Raw genomic sequence first — 27,117 nt, 5'->3', positions numbered from 1 at the left:
AGGATAACTTTATTTGAGTAGTAAATCTTTGGAATTTTCTACCTTGAAGAGCTCTGAAGACAGTCGTTGGGTGAAATTAAAACAAATACTGAAAGGATTATGCATATTGCATAAAGTTCAACAAGGCTTTGTAGGGATAGGACAAAAAGTGGTGAGGAGGTTGATCGGGCATAATGTTGATGAGTGTTGGAGTAGACTCCAGCGAGTGATCTTATTTCATGTTCTCATGTTCCACCCCTGATCTCCCTCCCTGGTGCTCCCATCAGGCTCCAACCCATGCAACCATCAGGCACTCTATCTTGTTCCCAGCTCACAACACACCATCACCGTGGTCCCATTCATTTCCTCCCCAGTGCCTCTACTGGACTCCAGCCCCAACACTTGTCCTATCCCAGTTAGTGAATTCACCCACTGACCTTCAGCAGGCACCATGTTCAATCATGCCTCAGTTTCTCCCGACTCCTGGCTATACGCTCAGCCCATCACCATACCCTAACACAAAGGCATAAACTCTGCCATACCATCTCCAGCTCACTGCTTCATCTCCACTAGGCTGGCATAGGAAGTTTCTTTCTCACGGAGCCAGTACTCAACGTTGTAACGCATCCATTATACGTATGTGACATTAAGCTGGGACTCTGGACGCCAATGTTCAGAGCTTCGGTGGATGCAATGGATTATTGTTCATTTAGCAGCCTTTGGTAGGATTCATCAAACAAGAATATCTCCCCCATAATTCTTCTGTCATTTCAAAGAAATGTCTGTGACACAACTCATTGAGCACTCTGTCATCAATGACACACCCTCACCTTCCTGTAGAACCTTCTGTGGAACTACAGGAGACAACACAGTTGTCCGTTATCTCCTACTATTTCACCAATAACCTCATATGATTTATTTGTACAGTATTTGGTTTAGACTGCTTTTTGCTACTTAAAGATATGGTCTCCACATTGAGAAAAGCACATACAGGTTGAGTGACTTTTGCAGAACACCTCTGAGAAGTTTCAATATTCTAATATGAGTTTCTGGTTGCCTGTCCACCTCTCCCTCTTGACCCTCTCTGTCTTTCGCTTCTTACATTGCTCCAGTAAAGCTCAAGCTTTCAGCATGTTCATTAAAACTTCACAGCTTCCTCTATCCATCCAGATTACAGCTTTCTGTTTGTTGTGGGAGACTGCCACTCTTCTCTCCAAGATACAGATTTCTGTCTTAGGTACAGCTATTGTGCTTAACATGGATTATGTTAATCAGATACAGGTATCTAATCCAATTGATCTCCATGCTGGTCCGTTCCACTGTTAACCTAATTAAGATCTCCATTTAAAAGTGAACACTTTTGTTTCTGTGCTGAGGGAGACTTACTGGGCGTGTTGACAGCTGGCTTTCCTTTGGCAGCATGTTGGGAGATCACTGGCTGGACGAAATCTTTGTTGGCAGCATTTGTCTGTAACACAGAGGAGGTAATAATTTAATATTCTATCTGCAACATAATTCTTACCTGGAAGAAATTATAAAAAAAAAATGCACACCATCCTATTGTGGCCTTCCTACAGCACTTTGTGTGTGTTACACCACTCCGTTCTGTTAGCTCTGGTTCAGTGTCTGCGTGTCAACCTGCAGTCATAATAACTGTGGATTTGAGTGTAATCTCATCAATTGAAACCACAAACCAAGTTAGTACTCCTTTGCAGTGTTAAAATATACTGCACTGTTGGAGGATAATAATGAAGGATTTTAACACTGTTAGAATATAATATTAAGGGAACTCCAAACTATTGCAAGGTCAGAACTCGGAGAGCTTGGAAGCAGTGCTTATTTGCCCATCAGGTACGTTCAAACAATGGTGCCCCTACCTGAAGAGGGAGACCCACTTTTTGGTTTGGTGCACTTTGGTTGCTGTCAGTGGCTTTCATGGCAGTGCTGGGGTTATGGTTCAGGCTTCGATTATGGCTCAGCATGGCGTCTGGAGGGCCGACACTTGTCATTTGCTGTTGGAGAGCCATGGCCTGCATGGTCATTTGCTGGGCCTATTAGTCAATCAAAGATGTAACAAAAAATCTTTTGAATCCTAAAGTCAGCATTGGGCTAGAAAGAACAAGTACTTATATTTTGATATCAATGTCAAAAATGGACTAAGTTAAATATCAGTTTGTTACAGCTGCAGCTGCAACTCTCTTCCATTTGAATCAGAACACAAGGTATTCGCTCTCGTCAGCGCCCCGCTTGCATTGTGGCGAAGTGGAAATTCTTTGTCGTGAGCCCAATCTGCAAATGTGGAAGAACAGTGTTGCAGCAAAAACCATGCATCAACTTTAAATATTCTTCATCAGGATCACACACACCAAGATTATCACACCCAATATTCAAATAACCAATAGCAGTTTCACAATGGATTGATTAACTAATTACCAACCATTAGAAATACAGAGCTCTTCCATTTCAGGAGGTACTGAAGCCCGAAGGCACTCACTCAATGATTCAGGAACAGCTTCTTCCTCTGCCATCTGATCTCTGAATGGACATTGAACACTATCTCACTAATTTTTATTTGTGCACTACTTATTTCATTTGACTTATATATTTTTTTCTATTATTATGTAATGCATTGTGTAGGCCTCCGTTAGTCTTGATAGACCATGGATCTGTGCCTGGACAGGGTTTTTTTATGGAATACTGACAGTTGCAAGTTGGAAGACCAAGCTGCAAGTCTCCCCTCTCCATGCCACCAATGTTGTCCAAAGGAAGGGCATTAGGACCCATATGGTGTTGTCGCAGAGCAATGTGTGGTTATGTACCTTGCTCAAGGACACACACGCAGCCTCAGCCAAGGCTCGAACTAGCGACCTTCAGATCACTAGACGAACGCCTTAACCACTTGGCCACGTGCCAACACATAATGCATTGTACTGTTGCTGCAAAGACACCAAATTTCATGACATATGCCGGTGACATTAAACCTGATTTTGATTCTGAAATTGTCAATGTTATCATTTAAACTCACCAGAAGATAAGCTTGCTGGTTTATGAAATCTTGCTGCTGGGCACTTATTTGAGAAGGATCATAGACTGAAAAACAAAATCAAGGAACAACAGAGTTAATTAAATTCCAGACAAGCAAATTTTCCTTGTACTTAGACATTTGTGGTTTCTTGCCTTTATGTCTAGGTATCTCTGCTGCAGAAATCTGGGATTGTTACTCGGCTGGCGACTGGGAATTGGACTGGATTCTGTTATCAGCTAAAAGCTCTGTGTCCAGTGCTGGAGGAAGTAGTAGGGCAATTCTGTCTAATGCAGCAGCAATTCCTTGGGAAACAGCTCTAGCTGTTTCTCCTTGCTCATTAAGTAAGCAAACCCACTGATGTTACAAACCTCTCAGAGACTGGCACCACTGTGAGAGCAGGTATCACTTATGCTGTAAACGTCATTGTTTCACCTTGATTCTGGTGGAAAAAACACATTAACAAAACTTTCGGCAGAAGGCATCACACAAACAACACTATGGATACTAACCCGGCTGGGCTCCAGGCCTCTCAGCAAGTCCCTGATCACTCGGCTGCGATCTGTCTCCATTGCTAGGTCCTACCTTTCCGCCTCCCTTCATTCTGTCTGATACTAAGGAGGTTCGCTCCAAGTCCAAAAATGGAAAGAGATAACAAAATACTTAAAATCAAAACTTGTGGATAAATAAATCCCACCACTGAACTTATCACAGAAGTAAAATTTTAACAAATGCTATTCTTTTAACGCACCAGTTTAGCTAACATTTTAAGAATCTTCAATTTAAATCTGCTAATCAAAGAAAATGCAAAATTCACCTCAATAAGATCTCATCAGTGAATGAAACCCTATGCCATAATCATCTCCACATTTTAACAAATCCTCAAGGCTGAATTAAATTCTAATAACTAATGATACCTGCAAAGATATTTATTGTAAATGCATGGAGATATACATATTAATTTGAGGGTACTTCAATTGCTTAGTTGTTCAGGAGTGTTCAGATTCAAAACATAATACAGGGACAAAACTTGGGTTGTTTTCTCTAGAGCATCAGAGGCTGAGGGGAGATCTGATAGAGGGTTATTCGACCATGAGAGGCATACACACAGTAGACAGCCAGCATCTTTTTCCCAGGATTGAGCAAACAAGAAGGCATGCATTTGGGTTGAAAAGGGGTGAGGTCAAAGGAGATGTGTGGGGCAAGTATTTTACTCAGAGAGTGGTGGGTATCTGGGGTGGTGGTATATAATAGAGGCTCTTAGATAGTGTGGTGAACTACATATACCTGTCTGGACACGCCCCCTGATGACTGCTCCTGTGGCTCCTCCCACAGACCCCTGTATAAAGGTGATGGAGGTCTGAGCCTGGCCTCTCAGTCTCCAGGATGTAGTATGGTGGTCACTCACTGCTCGTTCCTTCTTCCAGTCAATAAAAGCCGATACCTCGTTTTTACGTCTCAGAGTGAGTTATTGATGGGTGCATCAGATAGTCACATGAATGTGCAGGAAATGGAAGGATATGGATATTATGTAGGTAAGTGATTAATTTAATTGAGCTTTTGATTACTGGTGTTATTAGTTTGACACTAAATTGTGGGCTGAAGGGCCTGTTCCTATGCTGTATCATTCCATGTTGGATGTTCTGATATTCCACAGCATTTTGGGGTTATCCCTGTCAATATCCTTGTAGGTTTCCCCTGAGTCTTCCTATTTCCTCCCACAGTGGTTATCAGATAAATGTATTGTGGAGAGCATTCTGACTGGCTGCATGTCCGTCTGGTATGGGGGGGGGATGCGGGAGGGGGCTACGGCACAAAATCAAAGTAAGATGTAGAAACTAGTAAAATTAGTCAGCTCCGTCGTGGGTACTAGTCTCCGTAGTACCCAAGGCATCTTCACAGAGCGGCGTCCATCATTAAGGACCCCCACCACCCAGGGTATGCCCTCTTCACATTGTTACCATCGGGAAGGAGGTACAGGAGCCTGAAGCCACACACTCAGCGATTCAGGAACAGCTTCTTCCCCTCTACGATCCGATTCCTACATGGACATTGAACCCATGGACACTCCCTCACTACTTTTTGATCTCTGTTATTCTGTACCATTTATTTTAACGTAACTATTTAATTTTATGTATATACTTAATGTAACTCTTGTTCTTTTCCCCTATATTTACTTATCAAGTATGTCATTGTACTGCTGCAGTAAAGTTAACAAAATTTCACAACACATGCCGTGACACTAAACCTGATTCTGATTCTAATTCTGTAACGTGTAGGTGGAGAAGGAAAACTCTGCTCTCAACCCTCCACTGCCTTGTGGCTTTACCCACCCATGGGGAAGGATTGGCCAGTAAACCCCCAGGGAAAAATTCAGAGTCGAGTTCCCAAGGCAGTCCTATGTTAAGTTCAATGCTGAGTGGCAACTCCTGCGACACTGCTGTTGCCAAACTCGATCAGTCTCTGCCGTTCCTTTGGGTTCATCAGTTGTGTGGAGAGGGGGAGCCCGCTACATGGGTAACAGCTTGCTCCCCGTATTGTACTTCCCAGGCTTATGTATCAAGACAGCCAAGATGCAATATCCATGCTCGACTCTGACGGAAGGAGGCGGGCGGGTGGCAGTAGAATCAGCAGTAAGCTTGATGGCCAAGTGAGACAGAGTAGATCATAGGGCAAATAGTGAGGGATTGGGACAGATGGGGATGCTCCAGGAGCTGGCATAGACTCAATGGGTGAAGGACCTTCTATTTCATGAACAAGTATCAGACATATAGTGGCATTTGCTCTATACCCTCAAATCACAGGGGCTGATTGGAAAACCTGCAAAGTTACCGATCCAACTCAAATACCACCAGAACACAAACATTGCACAGAAGTTGAAAGCACACAGAGTACGCCACCACTATGCCCCAGAAAAATGTGGTAATACAAACATCGTACAGCATACTCGGGGCACATAAATACCCTCCAGGAAACATGGGTAACAACCCCTTCAGGATATTGGGATATCCCACACACAGTGGTGACATGTAAACTTCCAAAACAACATTGAAGATACAAAAGTACGAGGCAGCTTAGGGATAATTTTGAATTGTTGTTGTGAAGACTAGGGACAAACATAGTGCTGTTCTTGGATGTGGAGTAGTCTGGATCTTTGCTGTAACCACAGCACCAATTTCTCTCTGTAGTATTCTATGGTTTTAGAATTTGTATCTCATCCAATTATTATTCTTAAATAAAAGATAAAGAAGTTATTCTGCTGGAATTCCATTCCTGACTTCTTTATGATGAAATTCCTTTTAAGTGTTAATCTTGTTGGAGGATTTTTCATGCCACAGTTTAGTCATGAGCTCTGCAAACTATCGTCATACCCAATATCAAAGCATTATTACTTAAGAAGCATCTAACGTGACTGATGACGTGGATCCTGTTAGGATATGCATGACTTTCCTTACCCCATTTTCATAAGATAAAACAGGATCAAACAAGCTATCAAGATAGCGGTCAAGTCCTTTCTGAGATCGACGTTCATTGAAGGCACCAGAATCTATTGAAGACAAGAAGGCAAAATATCTCAAGGATAATTACTTCAAACACAAAACAAACAGACAAAATCATTTCTGCGAGCAATAATTATTGAGTAGTAATCTCCAAATCACCTTGAGTTGTAATTACTGGGATAATAATCCCCATAAAAATATTATTCAACTTAGCAAAGGTAGTCGTGAGTAATCACAGCAAAAATTGTCAAAGCATTAATGCTCAGTTTCAAGCCTTAGAGAGTAAATTTCACATTTTTTTTGTGACTTTTATTGTAAAACTCAGATTGAGCAATCTCACCTTGTCTAATGGATCCTGAGATATATCTATCTGAGTCCGGCACAAAGATGGGTGCTTGGGTGACAGGGGGCGAAGGAATATCTTCATCCGAGTCAAAACCATGGCCAAAAACACTAAGCAGGAATAAAGACTTGTTACTGGACGTGCATCTAAACTTTTACTCATTCCCGGCAGTAATCAGACAGCCTGTCTTCCTGGTGGGGCACAAAGCTGGAAAAGAGCTCTGGGACATGTAAGTACTCACTCAGAACATTTCCAGTTTCCCTTTACAGTCAACCTGCCACTACTTATGTATTCCATTATGGATATTAATGTTAAGACAGTGTGGAAAATTGAGGGTAGTGCAGAAGAACTGGTATGTCACAGCAGGCTGCATAATGGGGGGAGAGGGTGGGGGGGCTACTGCACAGGACCGAAAAAAGCTGCAGCGGATTGTAAATCTAGTCAGCTTCATCCTGGGTACTAGCCTACAAAGTACCCAGGACACCTTCAAGGAGCGGTGTCTCAGAAAGACAGCGTCCATTATTAAGGACATCCAGCACCCAGGTAGGAGGTACAGAAGCCTGAAGGCACACAGTCAGCGATTCAGGAACAGCTTCTTCCCCTCTACCATCCGATTCCTAAATGGACATTGAACCCTTGGACACTACCTCACTTTTTTAAAATATACAGTATTTCTGTTTTTTGCACGATTTTTAATCTATTTAATATATGTATACTGTGTAAAGTATACTGAATAAGATTTACTTATTTATTTAGTATTATTGTTTTATTTTTTCTTCTATATTATGTATTGCATTGAACTGCTGCTACTAAGTTAACAAATTTCATGTCACATGCCGGTGATAATAAACCTGATTCTGACTTTATTGGGCGTGCAAAGACTGTTCACAGAACTCAGCAAGACTCAATAACCCCAATATAAAAGCCCCTAATTGTGTTGCCTTCAAAAGGAATGTTATCCTGTTGGTATATCACAGGCATAAAGGGATTTAAACTAATTCCATAAAGCTGGAGAAGACAGTGCTCAGCAAATGTCCAACAAATACTCACACATTTCGACTCTTCCGGCTTCTTGTCTTTCCCTCAGAAGAAATCATAAAGAAGGATTTTTGCCTTGGAAACTCTGTCGGGAGTTCTAGGTCAGACACCAAGTCCATTACATAGTCGTGGCCTCCAAGCTCAGTCCATGCACCTTTATCCTTTCTTGCCACAGTCCACCCTCGCCAGCCTTCTGTGACATCTCTGCAATTTAAAAAATCACATTATGAGTTCTGTGTATCTAAATGTGCTCACGTATGTGGATGGACTTGTTTTTAAATGCTTGGATGTGTCTCTGTGCAGGACTGTGTACCTTCCTATATTTATGTGCTTGTATCTCTGTTTCTCTTTGTGTGTGAGTTTCAATGTTTAGTTTTGTTATTCTGTATCTACTATATGTTTCTGTGTGTATTTACGTTTGTGCATCTGTGTGTGTTTTTGTGCATATTTTTGCCAACTTTAGTATGTATGTGTGTATTCTGAGTGTGCATACTTTCCTGTTTGTGGGCCTGTGCTTTCTCTAAGTCAGTGTGCTTCTGTGAGTTTTTTTTTGTTTTTGCATAATTGATAATATGGTGTTCCGTGTGTGTGTGTGTGTGTGCGCGCGCGCGCCTACTATGCTTGTCTCTGCCTGTATTTTGTTAATTTTTCCTGTATGTTTCTGTGTTCGTACAGAATATTTCAGAGAGTGTGTTTCTGTCTCTTTTTATTCACTCTTTTGGGATTTGGGTGATGTTTGCAAAGTATCATTTAGCCTTCTTAATTACTCTGGGAAAGAAGTGACAAGCTGCCTTCTAGTTAAGGCTGTTCCACAGAGTTCCATAGTGTGGTGTATCCAGCACATTCAATCACTACTTGCTACAACTTGAAATGAAATGAGTTGTTGAATAAAATTCTATAGTCTTGAAACATGAATGGCAACAGCTAAATAAAAAAGGTGTTTCCAGAACATCTGATCCTTCAAGAGTGCAGTGGGTCCTAAAGCCTTTCTCTAAGTGAATTCAGAATTCTTGCTCTACAAGGGTTTGCAGTGGTTCCTCAAACCAATGGACAGATGTATCCACATCAGTTAGAAAATTGAAGATGAGGTCAATTACGTATATTTTCTTCTCTTATAGGTTTGCACAACATCTGCCATAAATCCTCTCTAGCAGATATGTCCCTCACTCAGTCTTTGACCTTAGACTCAGTCTAAGAATCTAAACAGAAGAGGTTTTGCAGATGCAGGAAGTCCAGAGCAATGCTGGAGGAACTCAACAGGTCAGGCAGTATCTATGAATTCCTGATGAAGGGTTTTAGCCCGAATCATTGACTGCATATTTCCTTCCATAGACACTGCCTGGTCTGCTGGGTTCATCAAGCATTTTGTGTGTGTTACTCAGTCAATTTTGTCCTTTAAGATTGTGGGCGCCCACTGAAGTCCACCACCTTTGTCTTTCCACTCAGAACTTCTCCAAGTGATGCTGAATATGGGGGAATCACTGATTCATCATCTGAAGGAACAGTATTATGCAGCAGATTTCATATTACCACGAGACTTTGCTTAGTCTAAAGTAAATAGTTTTTTTACACCTGATATCTTTTCATAGAAATTCAACTGCACAGCACACATAAACCTTCTATTTTAGATGTAATTTCTCTGCCATAAAGTCCAATAAGAGCAAATCTTTGCCATTTTCTATTTCTTTTGTTGACTCTAAAATCACCTGTGCCGCAGGAGATCTTGTCCCAGTTCTTCTCCTGTAGTCCAGGAATTCACTGGACACAGAAAATTCTTGCCTGTAAGAAATATACAGGGAGATACTTAACTTGCTGACAGTTTGTTTACATCTTATGCTTCATTTAGATTGGATAAATGTTCAGAACGATAAGGAACTTGGTGTGGTGCATAAAAACGCTACTTCAAGCAGTTAGATTTGGGATAAATTCATCAGAGTTTATCAGGCAAGGTTTTTATACAGAGAATTATCAAGACTTGGGAGAATTATTTCTTCAGAAACACAAGAAAATCTGCAGATGCTGGAAAGCCAAAGCAACACACACAAGATGCTGGAGGAACTCAGCAGGTCAGGCAGCATCTATGGAAAAGAGTAAACAGTCGACGTTTCGGGCTGAGACCCTCCATCAGGACTGGAAAAACAGATGAGAGGTCAGAGTAAGAAGGTGAGGGGAGGGGAGGAAGAAGTACAAGGTGGTCAGTGATTGGTGAGAATGGAGGGTGTGAAGTAGAGAGCTGGGAAGTTGATTGGTGAAAGAAATACAGGGCTGGAGGAGGGGGAATCTGATAGATTAGGACAGGAGGAAGAAAGGAAAGGGGAAGGAGCATGAGAGGGAGGTGATGGGCAGGTAAGGAGATAAGGTGAGAGAGGGAAGCATGAATAGAGAATGGTAAAGGGGTGGGGGGGAACAATTACTGGAAATTTGAGAAATCAATGTTCATGCCATCAGGTTGGAGGCTATCCAGACAGAATATAAGGTGTTGCTCCTCCAACCAGACTGTGGCCTCATTGTGACAGTAGAGGAGGTTGAGGACTGACATGCCCGATTACTTCTTGTGTAGTGCCTATCAACACTGATGAGAACTTGATGCAACTCAGTTAAGCAAAGCTGAATGTGCAGAAAATGTTTCAAAGAAATATTTTTTGAGTAAAGTGATATCAAATCATGGCTGTTAAATGAAATGGGGAATGAGGGGATAGTGGGAATAGACTGTTGCAGAGACTTGGAAGAGACAAAGTAAGGAAAACGAGATGTGGTGATGGAAAATAGGCGGTGATGGAAGGAAGGGTGAGATTAGACGGTGTGTTATTAAAGGGTGTGAACAGTGATGTATTTAGAAAGTGATTTGATAGATTGAAATATTAAAACAATTTGGAAATTAGCAGACTGGGAAGAATATTAAAGGCCATGCAGGCTGCGATAGCATGGGGAAGGGAACCTGGAATTGGTGTAAATGGAATTTTGAATAGAATATTGCAGATGCTGGAAATTCAAAACAAGAACCAATATATTGTTTCACTTGCACTCCAACATGGCTTCGGCCTCCTACACTGTTGCTTGGTCAACAGAAACACGAGAAACAGAATCTCATCTTCCTCCCAGCTACACGCTTCCCCTGAGACGCAATCTTGAATTTGAGGATTTCCCCTACATCCCCCCTGGGAGATGGTGGATATTTCAGTTACAATCTGTTCCCTTATTTATTTTCTCATCTGTCAACTGCCAATATATGAAAGTAATGATATTATGAAAAGTTTGGTCCGTACTCCAATAAAAGGCATTGGCTTTGTTCCCTCCATCCCTCCTCTGATTCTCTCAGCTTTCCAGTCTTGAGGAGCATCCCTCACCTGAGACTTTACTCCTCCCTCACTCCCCAACCCCACAGCCCTGATGCTGTCTGACTTGTTGGGATAGTGTTGTGTTTGAACAAGGGTTGAGCTTGTGATTTGCTGTGAGGGATATGGAAAGGTTTGGGGAATGGGATTGGATTTGTTATTGGCAGATTAGATTATTATTGATTATTTGGGAGATGGGGAGTGAAGTGGAGAACATAGTCCAGGTAGGATATTAAATGGTGAGAGAGCTACAAGATGAGGTACTGTATATTCCTTCTCTCTGTGGTCCCTTACTCAGCGAGCTGGGATTCTGATGGTGAGTGAGAGATGAATAGCATTAACTAAGTGCGATATTTAAACATGCTAGAGGGTATGAGATGAGTGTAATTTGACTGTGTGGGATATTAAAGACTATGAATAATGCAGTAAGGGAACAAAATATTAAAGGCTAAAGGACGTGGGTATCGCCAGGGGACACCCAGTTAGATTGGATGGAATTGTACAGTATACAGGGAATGAATAGAGGCGGTGTCTAGGATGATTGGATTACAAGGAACATAAAGTTGGATTTTAAAGGGACTATGGTGTAAGAGAAGAGTGGGGGGGGGAATTTGTGCTTACTCTTTTTTAGTTGCTGTGTGAGTGGATTTGACACTATCAAGTGATTCGATTCAGTTTGGAGAATCTTTGCTCACCATCAAAGTAGGATACCTCTATTGCAATGTTAGCCTTCCTCTTGTTGCCTATCCACTCCAGCAGGCATGGTGGATAGCCCCTGGCTCCCTCAGGGCCATACTTGTTCTTATGCATTGCCTGTAGTAATTTATGCTGACATACTGACTTATATCCATTGTAACCATAATCCGACACAAATCTGGTGAATAAAAACAGGAAGAGAAGGAATTAAATCATGCATTTCCATCTTTAACTTGTGTTTCTGTAACACCATAAGTCATAGGAGCAGAATTAGGACCCAACTGATCCCTGTGGAACACTATTAGTCACTGGCAACCAACCAGAGAAGGCCCCTTTTATTCCCACTCTTTGCCTTTTGCTTGTCAGTCAATCGCCTATCCATGCTAGTATCTTTCCTGTAATACCATGGGCTCCTATCTTGTTTAGCAGCCTCATGTGCAGCTCCTTGTCAAAGGCCTTCTGAAAATCCAAGTAAACAACATCTATCGACTCTATACGTACACAACACTGGAAGAACTCAGCAGGTCAGGCAGCATCCATGAGAAAAGAGTAGCCAACATTTCGGCCCGAGACCCTTCATCAGGAATGGGGGGGAAGAGAGGGCAGAAGCCCAGTAATAGAGATAGGGGAGGGGGTAGGGCCTAGAGGCACCAGGTGGAAAGCCAATCAGAGGAAAGATAAAGGGGGAGGGGGAGGGGATAAGCATGAAAGAACTGTAGAGATAAAGAAACAGAAAGTTGAAAGGGGAGAGAGGCAGAGAGGGACCTGGGATAGGGGAAGGGGGAGGGGGAGGGAATTACCGGAAATTGGAGAATTCAATGTTCATACCACCAAGCTGGAGGCTACCCAGACGGTAGATGAGGTGTTGCTCCTCCAACCTGAGTTTGGCCTAATCATGGCAGTAGAGGAGGCCATGTATGGACATATCTAGATGGGAATGAGAGGCAGAGTTGAAGTGGGTGGCAACCGGGAGGTCCTGTCTATTGTGACGGTGCTCGACGAAGCGGTCCCGCAATCTGTGTCGGGTCTCGCCGATGTAGAGGAGGCCGCACTGGAAACACCGGATGCAATAGAGATTCACCTGTGAGTCTGCTGGAGTCGTCTATTGCATCCGGTGCTCTCGGCCTGAAACGTTGACTACTCTTTTCTCACGGATACTGCCTGACTTGCTGAGTTCTTCCAGCATTGTGTACGTATTCTTTGATCCACAGCATCTGCAGTTGTATTTTTGTGTTTTAGTCCACTGGCTCTTCTTTGTCTATCCTGCCTGTTATTTCCTCAAGGAATCCCAACAGCTATGTCAGGTAATATTTCTCCTTAAGGAACCCATGCTGACTTCGGCACTTTTTATCATGTTCTAACAAGTATCCTGAAATCTCATTCTTAATAATGGACTCTAACATTTTGCCAACCACTGAGGTTAAGCTAACTGGCCTATAATTTCCTGTGTTTTGCCTCTCTCCCTTCTTAAAGAGTGGAGTGACATTTGTGATTTTCCAGTCCTCCAGAACCGTTCCAGAATCTCGTTGTTCCTTACCATGTCTTCTGGCACATCAGGTGACAACCTTGCTGTTTCTTTAGCATTTTGGCTGTATTTTACGAGGCTGAGTTGCTAGCTTGACGCTCAACCCAGCACGGATGGAAAACGTGCAAGGAGCCGGCCAGGTTTGAATCCGGGACCACTTGCCTTGAAGCCCGGTGCAGATGTCAGTGTTCCGCCGGCTAGCTATTCCAGAATCTAGAGATTCTTAAAAGATCACAACCAATGCCTCCACAGTATCCTCAGCTACCTCTTTTGGAATCCTGGAATATTGTCAGTCTAGTCCAGGTGACTTACCTACTGTGCTTTCAGTCCCTTCAGGTTCCTAAGCACCTTCTCCTTAGTAATAGCAGCAACACTCACTTCTGCCTCCTGATACTCTCGACATTCTGGCATTTGCTGATGTTTTCCACAGTGAAGACTGATGCAAGACTTATTCATTTCACCTGCCATTTCTTTCTTCCCCATTTCTACCTCTCTAATGTCATTTTCCAGCAGTCCAATGTCCACTCTTGCCTTTCTTTTATTTTTTATATATCTGAAAAATCTTTTGTTGTCTTATTTTATATTATTGGCTAGCATACCCTCATATTTCATCTCTTCTCTCCTTATTGCTTTTTTTAGTTGCCTTATGTTGGTTTTTAAAAACCTCTCAATTCTCCAGCTTCCCAATAATGTATGCCCTCTCTTTTGCATTTGTGCCATCTTTGACTTCTTTTGTCAGCCATGGTTGCCTCATCCTCCCTTTAGAATGTTTTTTCTTCTTTGGGATGTGCCTATCCTGCACCTTCTGAGTTGTCCCCAGAAACTCTAGCTATTGCAGTTCTGCCATCATTCCTGCTAGTGTCCCCTTCCAATCAGCTTTGGCCAGCTCCTCTCTCTCATGCCTCTGTAGTTATGTTTCCTTAACAGTGATAGCAATAGCTTCTCCCTCTCAAACTAGAGGGTGAATTCTTTCATATTATGATCACTGCCTCCTAAGGATTCCTTTCCCTAAGGATCTGACTTAAAATGGTGCTACCGAATTCGTGCGACAGCTTACTGAAGCTTTGGAAGCAAAGGAATTTGATTAAAAACATTAATGACTCTTTCTTTGAAGTAAATTGTGGTAAATTATCATGACAAACAATGAAGAGGCGAGTGCGGACGAAGTGAATTTGAGGGATGTGCCCTGCTGGTGCGCTGCACGATTGAGGCACTTGGAGTTGGAACCTTGCTGGTTGGAGTGAACGATTTGGAGAGGAAGACAGGATGGAGGAGTTCTGACACCCGTCCAGCTGGCCCGGGTGCAGATGTGGAATGCTCTAAGTGCTGAGCCGATTTGGAGAGGTCAAGAACAGCTTCTTCAGCAGCAAAACCCAGGTCAGCAGTGAATCGCTGGACAGTGTGTTCTAGGCCCAGAGTGATTCAGCGTGGCGAGGCCCGGGTCCTAATGCGAGGTACAATATGCTGGTTGGACAATCTAAATGCCGGCCCAGATAGACTGGAAAGGCAGGGTGTCAAGAGTCGGTGAGGTTGGATCGTGCTAAGCGCCGAGCCTGCTTGAAGAGCTTCTCCAATAGCAAAGTCTACGCCTGGAATGATTCATTGTTGTGGGGCCTGTCTCCTAGTGCGAGGTTCAGACAATTTAAACGCCAGCCTAGATACTCTGGGAGCTCCTCTCTTCATGACACTAAGGCTGTGAGACTGCCCCTGGCTGCTGTGCTTTGTGTCTGTGAACTTTGCAGTGACTTGCATTGCTAATATGATGAACTGAATACCGAGGCTTCGGGCCTACTCCGAGATGCTCCAGGGATTTGGATCTAAGGACTCAATTTGGCTTGGAATGCTGTTGTTGTTGATCATTTCTGTTGTTTGCATGATATGTTTTTTTTCTCTCTTTGTGGGAACTGTGGGGTTGGTCTTTTTTTTTTAAACTTGGCTCTTTTGTGTTTCTTGCTTTGCCTGTAAGCAAACAAATCTCAAGGTTGTATAATTTATACATTCTTTGATAATAAATGCACTTTGAATCCTTAAGCTCCCCAATCAAATCTAGTTCATTGCATGCCAAATCCAGAATTGCCTTTTCCCTAATGGGCTCAATCAGAATCTGCTCTCAAAATCCATCACGTAGACATTCCACAAAATCCTTCTCTTGGGATCTAGTACCAAAGTAATTTTTCCAATCTATCTGCATATTGAAATCCCCCATGACCCCATAACATTGCCCTTCTTATGCGCTTTTTCTATCTCCTGTTATAATTTGTATCCATCATCCTGGACATATGCACAGAAAGGTGCTGGAGAAAAGGCCAGTAACATCATGAAGAACTCCACCAGCCCTGCTCATGGGCTGTTTGTCCCTCTCCCATCCACATCAGAACCAGAATCAGGTTTATTATCACCGGCATGTGACGTGAAATTTGTTAACTTAGCAAAAACAGTTCAATGCAATACATAATGTAGAATAGAGGGGAAAATAAATAAATAAATAAGTAAGTAGGTCAATTATAGCATACTTATATTGAATAGATTAAAAGTGTGCAAAAAACAGAAATACTGTATATTTAGAAAAAGTGAGGTAGTGTCCAAGGGTTCAATGTCCATTTAGGAATCAGATGGTAGAGGGGAAGAAGCTGTTCCTGAATCGCTGAGTGTGTGCCTTCAGGCTTCTGTCCCTCCTTCCTGATGGTAACAGTGAGAGAAGACCACCAGACCCAAAAATTGTTACTCTCCCCAAGCAGTAAGGCTGATCAACACCTCCACCCACTAACCCACTACTGCTTCAGTATTTCTCATCAGTCGCCTTATATACTATACAGCCTAACACCACTTTATGGACATAGGGTCAATCTATGTATATAAGCTATCATACATATTTATATTTATTGTATTTTTAATATTATAATTTTGTTCTTTATCTTTTGTGTGTTCTTTCTGTTTCATCAGATCTGGAGTAACAACTAATTTATTCTTCCTTACACCTGTGTAGAGGAAATTACATTAAATAATCTTGAGTATTGAATGTTGAATCTATTCAGAGATCTATTCCATGTTGATATATTTCCATCAGGATCTTCCCCTGACAAGGTTTAAATTTCTCTGTCACTGCTCCCCCTCTGTGATCTCTGCTGCCCTCTGACTCATAGCACCAATCACTTCCCAACTATTTACTTCACCCCTCCCCCTCTCCCTGTTTCTCCTATCACCTACCACCTTGTACTTCTTCCATCCTTTCCTCCCCTTCTTGCTCTGACTTCTCATCTTTTTTTCCAATCCTGATGAAGGGTCTCGGCCTAAAACATGGACTGTTTACTCTGCCCATAGATACTGCCTGGCTTGCTGAGTTCCTCCTGCATTTTGTGTGTGTTGCTTGGATTTCCACATCTGCAGATGTTCTCATCTTTTTACCCTTGCAGTTTCTTAACTCCAACCATAAGGATTCTACATCTTCTTATCCCATGTCACTTCTTCCTAAGGATATGATTTCATATCTTTTATCAACAGAATCACCTCACCCTCTGCCCATCCGCATTCCTTTTTGATAGGATGTATATCCTTGAACGTTTAGCTCCCAGCTGCGATCGTTTCAACCATGACCCTGCAATGCCCACCTGACAATTTCAAACTGGATTAAGTTCCACCTTATTTTGTATCCTGCTTGCTTTCAAAAATAATACCTTCAGTCCTGTATTCACCACACTTCTTCTCAATTTTGTCTCCACGTTGCCTTAAGTTAAATTCTCATCCCTTTCTAAACTTTCTGTCTTACTCTTTATCCTGGAGACTTCAGTAACCTCCCCGCACTCTCCTTCCCTTTTACTTTATCCATACTCTTCCAAGCTGTTGAACCCACCTCCTATTATGTTTCAAATGCTGCCTTCCTTGGTCTAGAACAGGGGTTCCCAACCTTTTTTATGCTCTGTATGGACCAATGCCATTAAGAATGGGCTCCATGGACCCCACTTTGGGAACCCCAGTGGCAGTGGATGTCTCCAGTGCCTGTCTCATTCCTGTTTATACCAGAGGAAGATCTCCAGTATCTGTACAACACTTACCATGGGTCAGGCCACTCTGAGGAAGGGGAACAGCAGACTGGGTAGGGGAGGTACTGGGGTTAGAGGGAGTGCAGTGCTTGGCAGGGGAATCCTGGCAAACCTGTATGGATGTGTGGTGGAAAGTGTGCTGGCTGGCTGCATTTCCACCTAGTATGGGAACACCTGTGCCTTTGAGTGGAAAATCCTACAAAAGGTAGTGGATTCAGCCCAGTACATCACAGGTAAAATCCTCCCAAACATTGAGCACATCTACATGAACGATTGCCACAGAAAAATAGCATCCATCATCAAAGATCCTCCACACCTAGGCCATGTTCTTTAATCATGGCTGCCATCAGGATGAAGGTACAGGAGCCTCAAGACTCACACCACTGGGTTCAAGAACAGTTACAACCCTTCAACCATCAGGCTCTTAAACAAAAAGGAATAACTACATTCATTTAAGGACTCTTGTTATTTTATGCTTGTTATTTGTTGTTATTTACTTATATCTGTGTTTGCACAGTTTGTTGCCCATTGATGCTGTTTACAGTTCTATAGATCTGCTGAGTATGCCCACATTAAAATAATCTCAGGTTTGTATGTGGTGACATGTATGTACTCTGATAATAAAATTTTCTTAAACTTTGAAAGAGCAGGCAAATGACCCATGAAGCTAGAAGAGATTTGTCTCAGTGGAGAATGGGATGGTGGGAGACCAGGATAGCAGGAGGATCAGGAAGAAGCAGGATAGTAAGTTTGGGAAGAGGCTCTTGAATACATAGAAAAATGATTAGCTAGGTTGCCATGAGCTGAAATAAAGTAGTAATAGCTCTTTTAATCCACCCTTTGTTCTTGATTTATTCACCCATGAATATTATAGCAATGAATGCTTATTGTATTTCATAGGAGCTCCAGGTTCATCTGTATGAGGATCATTGGCTATGTTGAAACTTAGAGCAACAGACGTAACAAAATTTGCTAGGAAAATATTTTTTAGAGTAGCTAATAAAGTGATTGTAAATGTTTTTTATTAAGAGTTGGAGGGATCTCCACACGGTCCCTTTCCTAAATGGATAGTGTGTCTCTATGCATACAGGGCAAGATTAAACTTGCCTTGGCAACTCCAGTTAAAAAGGCTGCACACACCAAAGGGAATCAACCAAGAAAGTGGTCTGGTGAGCTGCCGGGACAGAATTGTTAAAAAGATATATATATTTGGATAGCCTTTAATAGTATCACACCCAATTCCGCACGCCTGGCTTGGCTTGAACTGACCTACCTCACAGAATACTCACTTCAGAAGGTATTTGTCCATCATAGGAGAGGGTGCAAAGCTACTGAGACAAGTAGCCATTAGGAGCCAGCCTCTCTCTGCGTTCTTATCATTGATGTTTCTCCACACTTGATTGGCTATTTGAGCGAAGATTTCATTGCGGAGACTGGAGTTGGCCAAACCAATTTGGGTTATGTAATTACCGAAGAGAGTTTCTTGAGCTCCGTTCAGATGGGGATCGCCCATGAATCGTAGTATCTGAAAGAAGAATACTATTATTATTCTGTTCTGAGCAATTTGCAAAGTGCAGAAACTGTGAGGTATCTCAGTTACTGAAATTCTCCCATTTTTATCTCCTTTCTTCTACCATTAGCTTTCTTCGCCACTCATCCTCCTTTCTTCTCCCTTTTCCTCTCCTCACTACCCCTCTTCCTTTGTCCTTCCTCTGCACCATAGTTCAGCAAGTACTGGAAGTCAAGGAGCAGTTTCATAAATGATCTGAGTCAGTGAGTCCAACTGTTATGTTTTGTAACTTCAAAACATTAAACTAATTCAAAGGGGGGCACAGGAATCCGAAATGTGAGTCTAACTCGTTCTTTATTTTAAGCGAGGCACACACGTATTTTGTGGTGCCGTCATGACGTATGAAATTCACGTATTTTTATATACAGCCCATATTGAATTATCTAAACAAACAAGAATGCTGAATCAGCAACATATTCACAATGTTACTCGAACAGTACTGAAGCATTAAGAGCACAACACCAACAGACTAGGCGACTGCTCTGTCCAGCATGGCCATCTGGAACTCCTGGTGGCTTGGCATTTTAATTTCCTTTGCTCTTCCCACATCAACTTGTCTACTCTTGGCCACCCCCAAATGTAAACTAAAACAACACCTCATATTGTGCCAGGGTAGTCTACAACTCAAGAATGCGAATACTGAATTCTCCAGTTTCAGGTAACCTGCTCCGGCCTGTTCTAAGCAAACTCATCATCGAACTCTGGACCTTGTGAGTCAATGCCTCCCCCTGCACTTGGATCCTTGACTCCCTGACCAGCAGATCACAACACCTCTGACACAGTTATTCTCGACACTGGTGCCCCACGAGGTTGCGTTCTCACCCCCGTACTCCACTCCCTGTGCATTCGTGAGTACGTGGCCAGGTTCTTACTTGACATTGACACCCAGCCGTACAGAATACACACATATAAATATATTGGAGCAGTTGCTTGGAAGCAAACAAAACTGCTGAGTGACTAAGCCAGGGTAATCAACACCTTATGACATGCTTCCAAAATAACAAATTCCCAAATTGATAAAGGTAAGTTTGATCTTTGATTACAAAACTAGCAAAGACGAGTGATCTTGTAGTGATTAAAAACAAATAATGAATCTAAATTAGCGATATAACAGTCTAACTTGTGGTCTAATAGTGATATTAGTGATACTAAGCAGTATAATAACATAATTAGTGGTCAACAAAATAATCATTGCCCGTGGCTCACTCCCTGTCCACCAGGCTAAACTAAATTAAGACAAAGTGTGAATATGTAACTATACTCATGCCAAGCCCCAACCCATGTGACAAATTATCATAATAAACACATCACAAAGTACAATACGGGCAGAAGGTAGATACCTGGAACCTTCACATTCCAAAAGTTGAGTTTGTTCACTGCTGCTTTACATTCTCACATCCACAGAAGTGAATGTATGGAGGCAATTAGTACATAATCAGACCGATGTAAACACACAAAGATATGCAAGCACTTTCAACAGATTTCTTGTTTCCACCTGGCACTCATACACACCTGCTCACACATAAGCAAACACACCCATACAAACATATGTAGTTGCATATAGGAAACAGATTGTGTTGATTATTCATAAAATAAGAACAAACCTTCTCGGTGGTCCAGGAGCAACAGCCAATTAAAGCACGAAGGTCTGGAAATTCTAGTGCACTCAAATGTGCCAGACATCACACCGGATGCCAATCCTGTTCTCTCCACTTTTCATCTTTAATTCCTACTGTTTCACATGTTTATACTCGGTTTTGTTTTATTTTAATGGTGTCAGTAACATTTTACTGTTTCACATAAAACATGCTCCTCACACTTTATGTCAACCTGTCAATCTTCAGGCCATGTCACTCAGGGACTTGTGCTGATACCATTTTGTGACTGCATGTACTGGACTGTATCTATATGTCCTGACTGTGACTGTATATGCAGCGTTTTACACCTTGACCCCAGAGGAACAATGTGTCATATAGCTGTATACATGTGCATAATTGATTGACAATAAACCTGAACGAGGGCAGGATTTCCTTTTTGGTCCAGGGTTACAGCCCACTCTCCTGTTGCTGCAAATCAAGAATTCCACTGGAGACTCAGATGGATTGTAGCATTGGTCGGCAGGAAGATTAGAGGCTCTTCATTGCCAGTAGGATAGGCCAGGTTGTCAGAAGATTTGGATTTTACCTTGTTCTATAAGACCATAAAACCATAAGATATAGGAGCAGAAGTAGGCCATTCGGCCCATCAAGTCTGCTCCACCATTCAATCATGGGCTGATTCAATTTTTCCGGTTATCCCCACTCCCCTGCCTTCTCCCCATACCCTTTGAATTGTTCTACCTGAATGCATTATGTAATAATTTAACCAGTGTGAACAGTATACCAGACAAGCTTTGTTTTATGTGACTATAATAAACCAATACCAATACTGATATTAAAAACTGCTTCAGAGAGCAGTAGGTGGAGATCTGGAATGAGCAATTGCACTAATTGGTCACATTCTATGTATTGGTATAAAGGACACAAATAGTTCTGTTCTTTGGACCTTACCAGCTTGAAGACTGTGACAGCTTCTTGCCTTAAGTCCTCTTTGGTTTGGGTCAGTGCTTCTTCCAGTGGAGTCGTCAACATTCCAAATAGCTGGTTCTAGACAAAAGAAGGTGCCCATGAGGGAATAAGAAGAACAGTTGGTTCATGTAATCTGTAACCTGCAAAACGATCCATGCATCACCTACCCTGAAGTGGGTCCGTACAAATCTGGAGAAAGGATAATTGTTGATATCAAGAGGCATTTTTAGCTGAAGCCCCAAATGCACCTTGGGAGTTTCAGTCTGTAGAATACAATCTGAGTGGATTTCTTTATTTACTGCAAAACAAAACATCAAAGCATGAACAGCTTTCTCTTGGATTAGATTTCTCAATTATAAATGTTTGAGAGAGAAAATGGAGACCACTGATTATTAGTCTGTCCGTTGTCATCTGACTGAGTTCTAGTTGGGGGTTGAGGGTATCATTCTGTTTGGAAAGATTGAATGGAATTGAAAAAGGATCTAGTGCTTTCCCGGCGTATGACGAATAAACTCTTCTCGGGCTTTCAGCTGGGTACAGGTGTCGATTATAGCCGACATTTCGATGACAAACTCTTCCAGCTTCTTCAGGGATGATGCCTCGGTAAGTTTAGACTGGTGGTATTTACACCCCTGTATTCTATCCATCCTGATTGGTTAGTCTGCATCCAGTCAGGTTTCTGCTCTCCCACCTTGTTTATAATTCATTTCTCTAGAGCACTGCATTTGCAATGGCCATATGATTGACTTCAACAGCACAAAACTACTGTGCTGTGCCAATGGCTTTTGGGACCACCTGGTAAAGGAAACCATTGAAATAAGACTAGAGAAAAAGAATTTTAACAAAGACGAAGATCTCGCACTAAGTAAGAACTGGAATTCAATTTGAAACAAGGTGGGAGAACAGAAACCAGATTGGATGAGTACTAACCGATCAGGAGGGAGGGACTATGTGGGTATAAATACCTCCAGACTAGACTTGCCCAGGCATCATCTCTGAAGAAGATGGCAGTTTGCCATCGAAACATTGGTTATAATCGACACCTGTACCCGGCTGGAAGCCCAAGGAGAGTTTATTCGTTGATGAATGGAATTGTAAGTCTAAAGCTCAACACGTGTGGAAGCTCAATGTGGAGCAACGACCAGGGATGGGGGAAGCTTCAGGGAACTGAAGAGTTGACCGATAAGCAGACAGGTTGAGCAGAACGACTGACAGAGGAGTTGGAGCAGAAGTCAGCTGTCAGGGTTCAGTTGTCCCTTCAAGTTGTTATTGCCTGGGGTGGTAATGGGGACAAGCTTCCACTACTTATTAAACGCTCCCAGATATGGATCTCAAATAGCCTCTGACAACCAACTCCTGCTCCTGGCCTTCATGTGTGGCTTAGCTACGAAGCCTGGTGGAACCATTTCCACTGAAAGGATAAGGGGAAAAGGCAGGTTACTGGCACCTTAAAACCAGTCACTTCAAGCAGATGTGGTTCATCAGCCATGGCTTATCTAGAAGGAAAACTCTGATCTCAAACCTCTGCAGCCTTGTGGCCATACCTACTTATTGGAAAGGCCTTGGGAGTAAACCGGAGCGAAAAATCCAGAGCTGGAGACTCTAAGGCAGTCTTACATTGAGTTCAATGCTGATTGGCAACTCCTGTGATGCTGCTTGTGCCAATCTGTATTGGTCTCTGCCGTTCCTTTGGGTTCATCAGCTGCGTGGAGAGGTGAGACTTGCCATATGGGTAACAGCTTGCTCTCCATATTATACTGCCCTGGCTTGTGTGCCTAGGCAGCTAGGACACAACTTCCCTGGTTGACCCTGACCAATGGAGGCCTCAGGGTTCAATGGGGGATGAGGGAAATCTGTAGTAGGGAGTTTGGGGGTAGTCAGATTAAGGGATGGCTGACAGAAATTGTGGGAGGAAATTTAATGGCATAATTTCCAGTTACACACCTTCTGAATACAACATCTGCAATCATTTTGCTACAGTCGACGTATCGCACTTGTTTACTGTGTAATATTTCCAATAGAGAGGCAGAGTAACAGAGAGAGAGAAAGTGTGAAGCAGAGGAAACAACAGAGGTTGAAAAATTTCAGTGAGTGATCAGCTGAAAGGTTTACCTGTTGCAGCTTGGAGTAAGGTCGCCAATTCGGCAGGAATGTCCAGATGAGCAACGTTCACCACTTCTCTCATTGTTTGTTCCTGAGTTTTAATGTAATTATTTTGCAATTAAATTCTCTCCTGGGTAATAATGGCAGTACAACTGGAGTTTCAATATGGTAATAACAACTATTTATAGAGAGATGAGCATTTTGGGATGTGGCACATAAGATAAGGAAATGGTGACTTTGGCCCTTTGATTCCCAAAAGCTGCAATTCTGCACAAACACAATGAGCTATAACTTTTTTTTTGTCTGGTAATTGCAATACTTTCAGAGAAGTTCATGGTCCTTTTGGTAAGATGATGATCCTAATAGTGTTGTTACAGGCTAAGGATCACGATGAGGATAAGGAGAGCAAGCAGATGCACACTGTGGATACTGCCAAGTGTATCGGGTAAATGTGCACTAAATTTATTGGATGTCACAGCAAGGGCGGCATGGTATGCTGCAGTTAGCTAACACTATTAGAGTGCGGCAGACCCAGGTTCAACGCCACCACTCTCTGTAAGGAGTTTGTACATTCTCCCCATGATCGCATGGGTTTCCTCCCACATTCTAAAGACATATGGGTTAAAGGTTAATTGGTCACATGGGTGTAATTGGACTGCGCGGGCCCATTGGGCCTGTTACCGTACTGAATCTTTAAACAAATGTCTAAAACTTTGGATTATATCCTAGTGAGAGGATGAAAGGGGTGCAAACCAAGGATGATATGGAAAGAAATCTGTTACCATCTCAATCCTCTCCCGTTTCTGTTCTCGGACCTACAAAATAAAGAAAAATGTGTTTCTAGAAAGGCAGTATAGCTCATGTTTTAGAAACATTTCATAGCCACAAAATTGATTTCCATGTAATTTATCTGACCTCAGTCACCATCACACCAGGCAATCAATCTATTCAAATGCTGGAGAAAGGACTCTGAATCTACTTGCTCAGGTTTCAACACCCATACAGTGTTTTGGAGTGTACAGTTGATGGGCAGACCAGGATAGCGCCGAGACACATCTGATGAAAGGTATTCTAGCTGAAGTGTTATCTCTTTTCCCACAGACGACTTCCAACATTTTCCATTTTGATAAAGGCCAGAGTTGGCTGTAATGTATTATGTGACTATTCGTAGGTCAGAGTGCGTATGACGTCAGAACGCGGGGTTTTTGTAAAATGGAAGTCTGGTGAATAAACATGTGTGTTTAATACTGCGGTGTCCGAGTCACATTAATGCTGCATGGTGTTAGAAGAAAGCGAAAAGGAAAGGAAGAGAAAACACGTAAAAAGATGTCACAGTTACAGCCACCGTCGAGTTTAAGCCTACGAGGGAATATTGCTGAGAATTGGAAGGTATGGCTCCAGCAGTTTGAGCTGTTTCGCACCGCCAGTGGCGTAGATGACAAGACGGAGAAAGTGCAATGTGCTACGTTTCTGCATGTGGCTGGAGCAGAGGCAATAAAGGTTTGCAACACGTTTGTCTTCCAAGAGGATGAGCGAGATAAAAATGAAGTGTTGAAGAAAAAGTTTCAAGATTACTGCGAACCGAGAAAAAACCTACCATACATTCGACACATATTTTTTACGAGGGCTCAAGGACCGACAGAGACCATAGACGCCAACATAACAGATTTGAAGAACGAGGCAAAAAACTGTGAGTTCGGACAACTGCATGATTCTTTAATACGCGACAGGATTGTATGCGGCATACGAGATGATCATGTGAGAGGCAGGCTGTTGAGAGAGGCCGAGCTTACATTGGAAAAAGCGATTGATATGTGCCGTGCTAGCGAGATCACGTCGAGTCAGGTTAAAATGCTTAATGAAGAGACTGAAGGATACAAAATAAAAGCTGTGAAAACTGACAAGAGTAGGACAAAGCCAGCTCCACAGGATAATCAAAAGGAAGTTAACTGCAACAGATGTGGTTATAAACATGGATACAGAAAATGTCCAGCCTTTGGTAAGACATGCAAATTATGCAGAAAGAAAAATCACTTTGCAAAGATGTGCAAATCGCAGGAGCAAGCAAGGAAAATGCATGCTGTGGAACAGAGTGAGTGCAACAGTGACATGTTCATTGGCACAATTGAAGTGGAACAGGAGGTATGCATCAAGAATATTGATAATGCAGAGATGGATGTTGAAGATGATTGGACTCAAGATCTGATAATAAACAGGAGGAATGTGACATTTAAGCTTGACATTGGGGTGAGGTGCAATGTAATGTCAGCAGAAACATTCAGCTCACTGGACATCAGAGGAAAACTTGGAAAATCCACCTGCAAGCTTGTTGGATATTTTGGCCACAAGACAGCATCATTGGGAAAGAAAACACTCACCTGTGTGTATAAAGGACAGAAACACAAGATAGAGTGTGTGATTGTGCAACAGCATGTTTCGGCAATACTAGGCAGAGCAACATGCATAGAGCTAGGCCTGGTGAAGCGAATCTATGGTGTTGAGAAAGAAAATGACTTTCTCAAAGACTTTGCTGACTTGTTTTCTGGACTAGGATGTTTACCAGGGAAACACCACATCCAGATTGATCCAACTGTTGCACCAGTCGTGCATGGTCCGAGGAAGGTTCCAGTAGCTCTCAGGAATCGAGTAGTGGAGGAGCCACACAGAATGGAACAGATGGGAGTCATAACGAAAGAAGTAGAACCGACCGACTGGGTGAATAGTATGGTGACTGTGGTCACAGAGAAAAAGATTAGGATTTGCATGGATCCACAAGATCTCAACCGAGCCATCAAAAGAGAGCACTATCCGCAGCTCACGGTTGAAGAAGTTGTCTCCCGCATGCCTAATGCAAAATACTTTTCAGTATTGGATGCAAATCAAGGTTTCTGGCAGATCAAGCTGGATGAAGAAAGTTCCAAATTATGCACTTTCAACACACCCATAGGGAGATATCGTTTCCTGCGTCTACCCTTTGGGATTTCTTCTGCATCAGAGGTATTCCAGAGGTCAGTGGCACAAATGATTGAAGGCCTGGATGGAATGTTCAATATCATTGATGATTTGCTGATATGAGGTGACACCATTGAGGAACATGATCAGAGACTGAGGAAGCTCCTGGAGAGAGCATGTGAGTACAACCTAAAACTGAACAAAAGTAAATGTAGGATCAGAACTACAGAGATCAAATACATAGGTCACGTACTCAGCGCTGATGGGCTAAAACCAGATAATGAAAAGGTCAGGGCTGTGGTACAGCTACCACCACCCAAAGATAAGCAAGGACTATTGAGGTTCATGGGCATGATACGGTATCTTGCCAAGTTTATTCCCAACTTATCGGAGGTCAGTGCTCCACTTCGAAAGCTACTGGAGAGCAACACTGAATGGCATTTGGAA

At 42.5% G+C, this 27,117-nt stretch overlaps 1 protein-coding gene across 1 annotated transcript in view; it reads right to left on the bottom strand.

Moving 5' to 3' along the window:
* The window catches only part of myo15aa (myosin XVAa), a 190,413-nt gene that overhangs the window by 101,237 nt on the left and 62,059 nt on the right, over positions 1 to 27,117 (bottom strand). The window contains exons 24-37 of the mRNA XM_073060850.1: positions 24,501 to 24,533; positions 23,728 to 23,809; positions 21,783 to 21,913; positions 21,598 to 21,693; positions 18,768 to 19,003; positions 11,913 to 12,091; positions 9,589 to 9,661; positions 7,895 to 8,086; positions 6,842 to 6,954; positions 6,458 to 6,548; positions 3,514 to 3,638; positions 3,005 to 3,069; positions 1,857 to 2,030; positions 1,366 to 1,447 (exon numbers count right to left, since the gene is read on the bottom strand). Coding sequence (XP_072916951.1) covers positions 1,366 to 1,447; positions 1,857 to 2,030; positions 3,005 to 3,069; positions 3,514 to 3,638; positions 6,458 to 6,548; positions 6,842 to 6,954; positions 7,895 to 8,086; positions 9,589 to 9,661; positions 11,913 to 12,091; positions 18,768 to 19,003; positions 21,598 to 21,693; positions 21,783 to 21,913; positions 23,728 to 23,809; positions 24,501 to 24,533 — 1,672 coding nt within the window. The remainder of the gene's footprint in view (positions 1 to 1,365; positions 1,448 to 1,856; positions 2,031 to 3,004; positions 3,070 to 3,513; positions 3,639 to 6,457; positions 6,549 to 6,841; positions 6,955 to 7,894; positions 8,087 to 9,588; positions 9,662 to 11,912; positions 12,092 to 18,767; positions 19,004 to 21,597; positions 21,694 to 21,782; positions 21,914 to 23,727; positions 23,810 to 24,500; positions 24,534 to 27,117) is intronic.

The sequence above is a fragment of the Hemitrygon akajei genome, chromosome 11 (assembly GCF_048418815.1).
Source record: "Hemitrygon akajei chromosome 11, sHemAka1.3, whole genome shotgun sequence".
Taxonomy (NCBI): Eukaryota; Metazoa; Chordata; class Chondrichthyes; order Myliobatiformes; family Dasyatidae; genus Hemitrygon; species Hemitrygon akajei.
The sequence above is the reverse complement of the archived record's forward strand: the minus strand, read 5'-3'. Positions and strand labels throughout refer to the sequence as shown.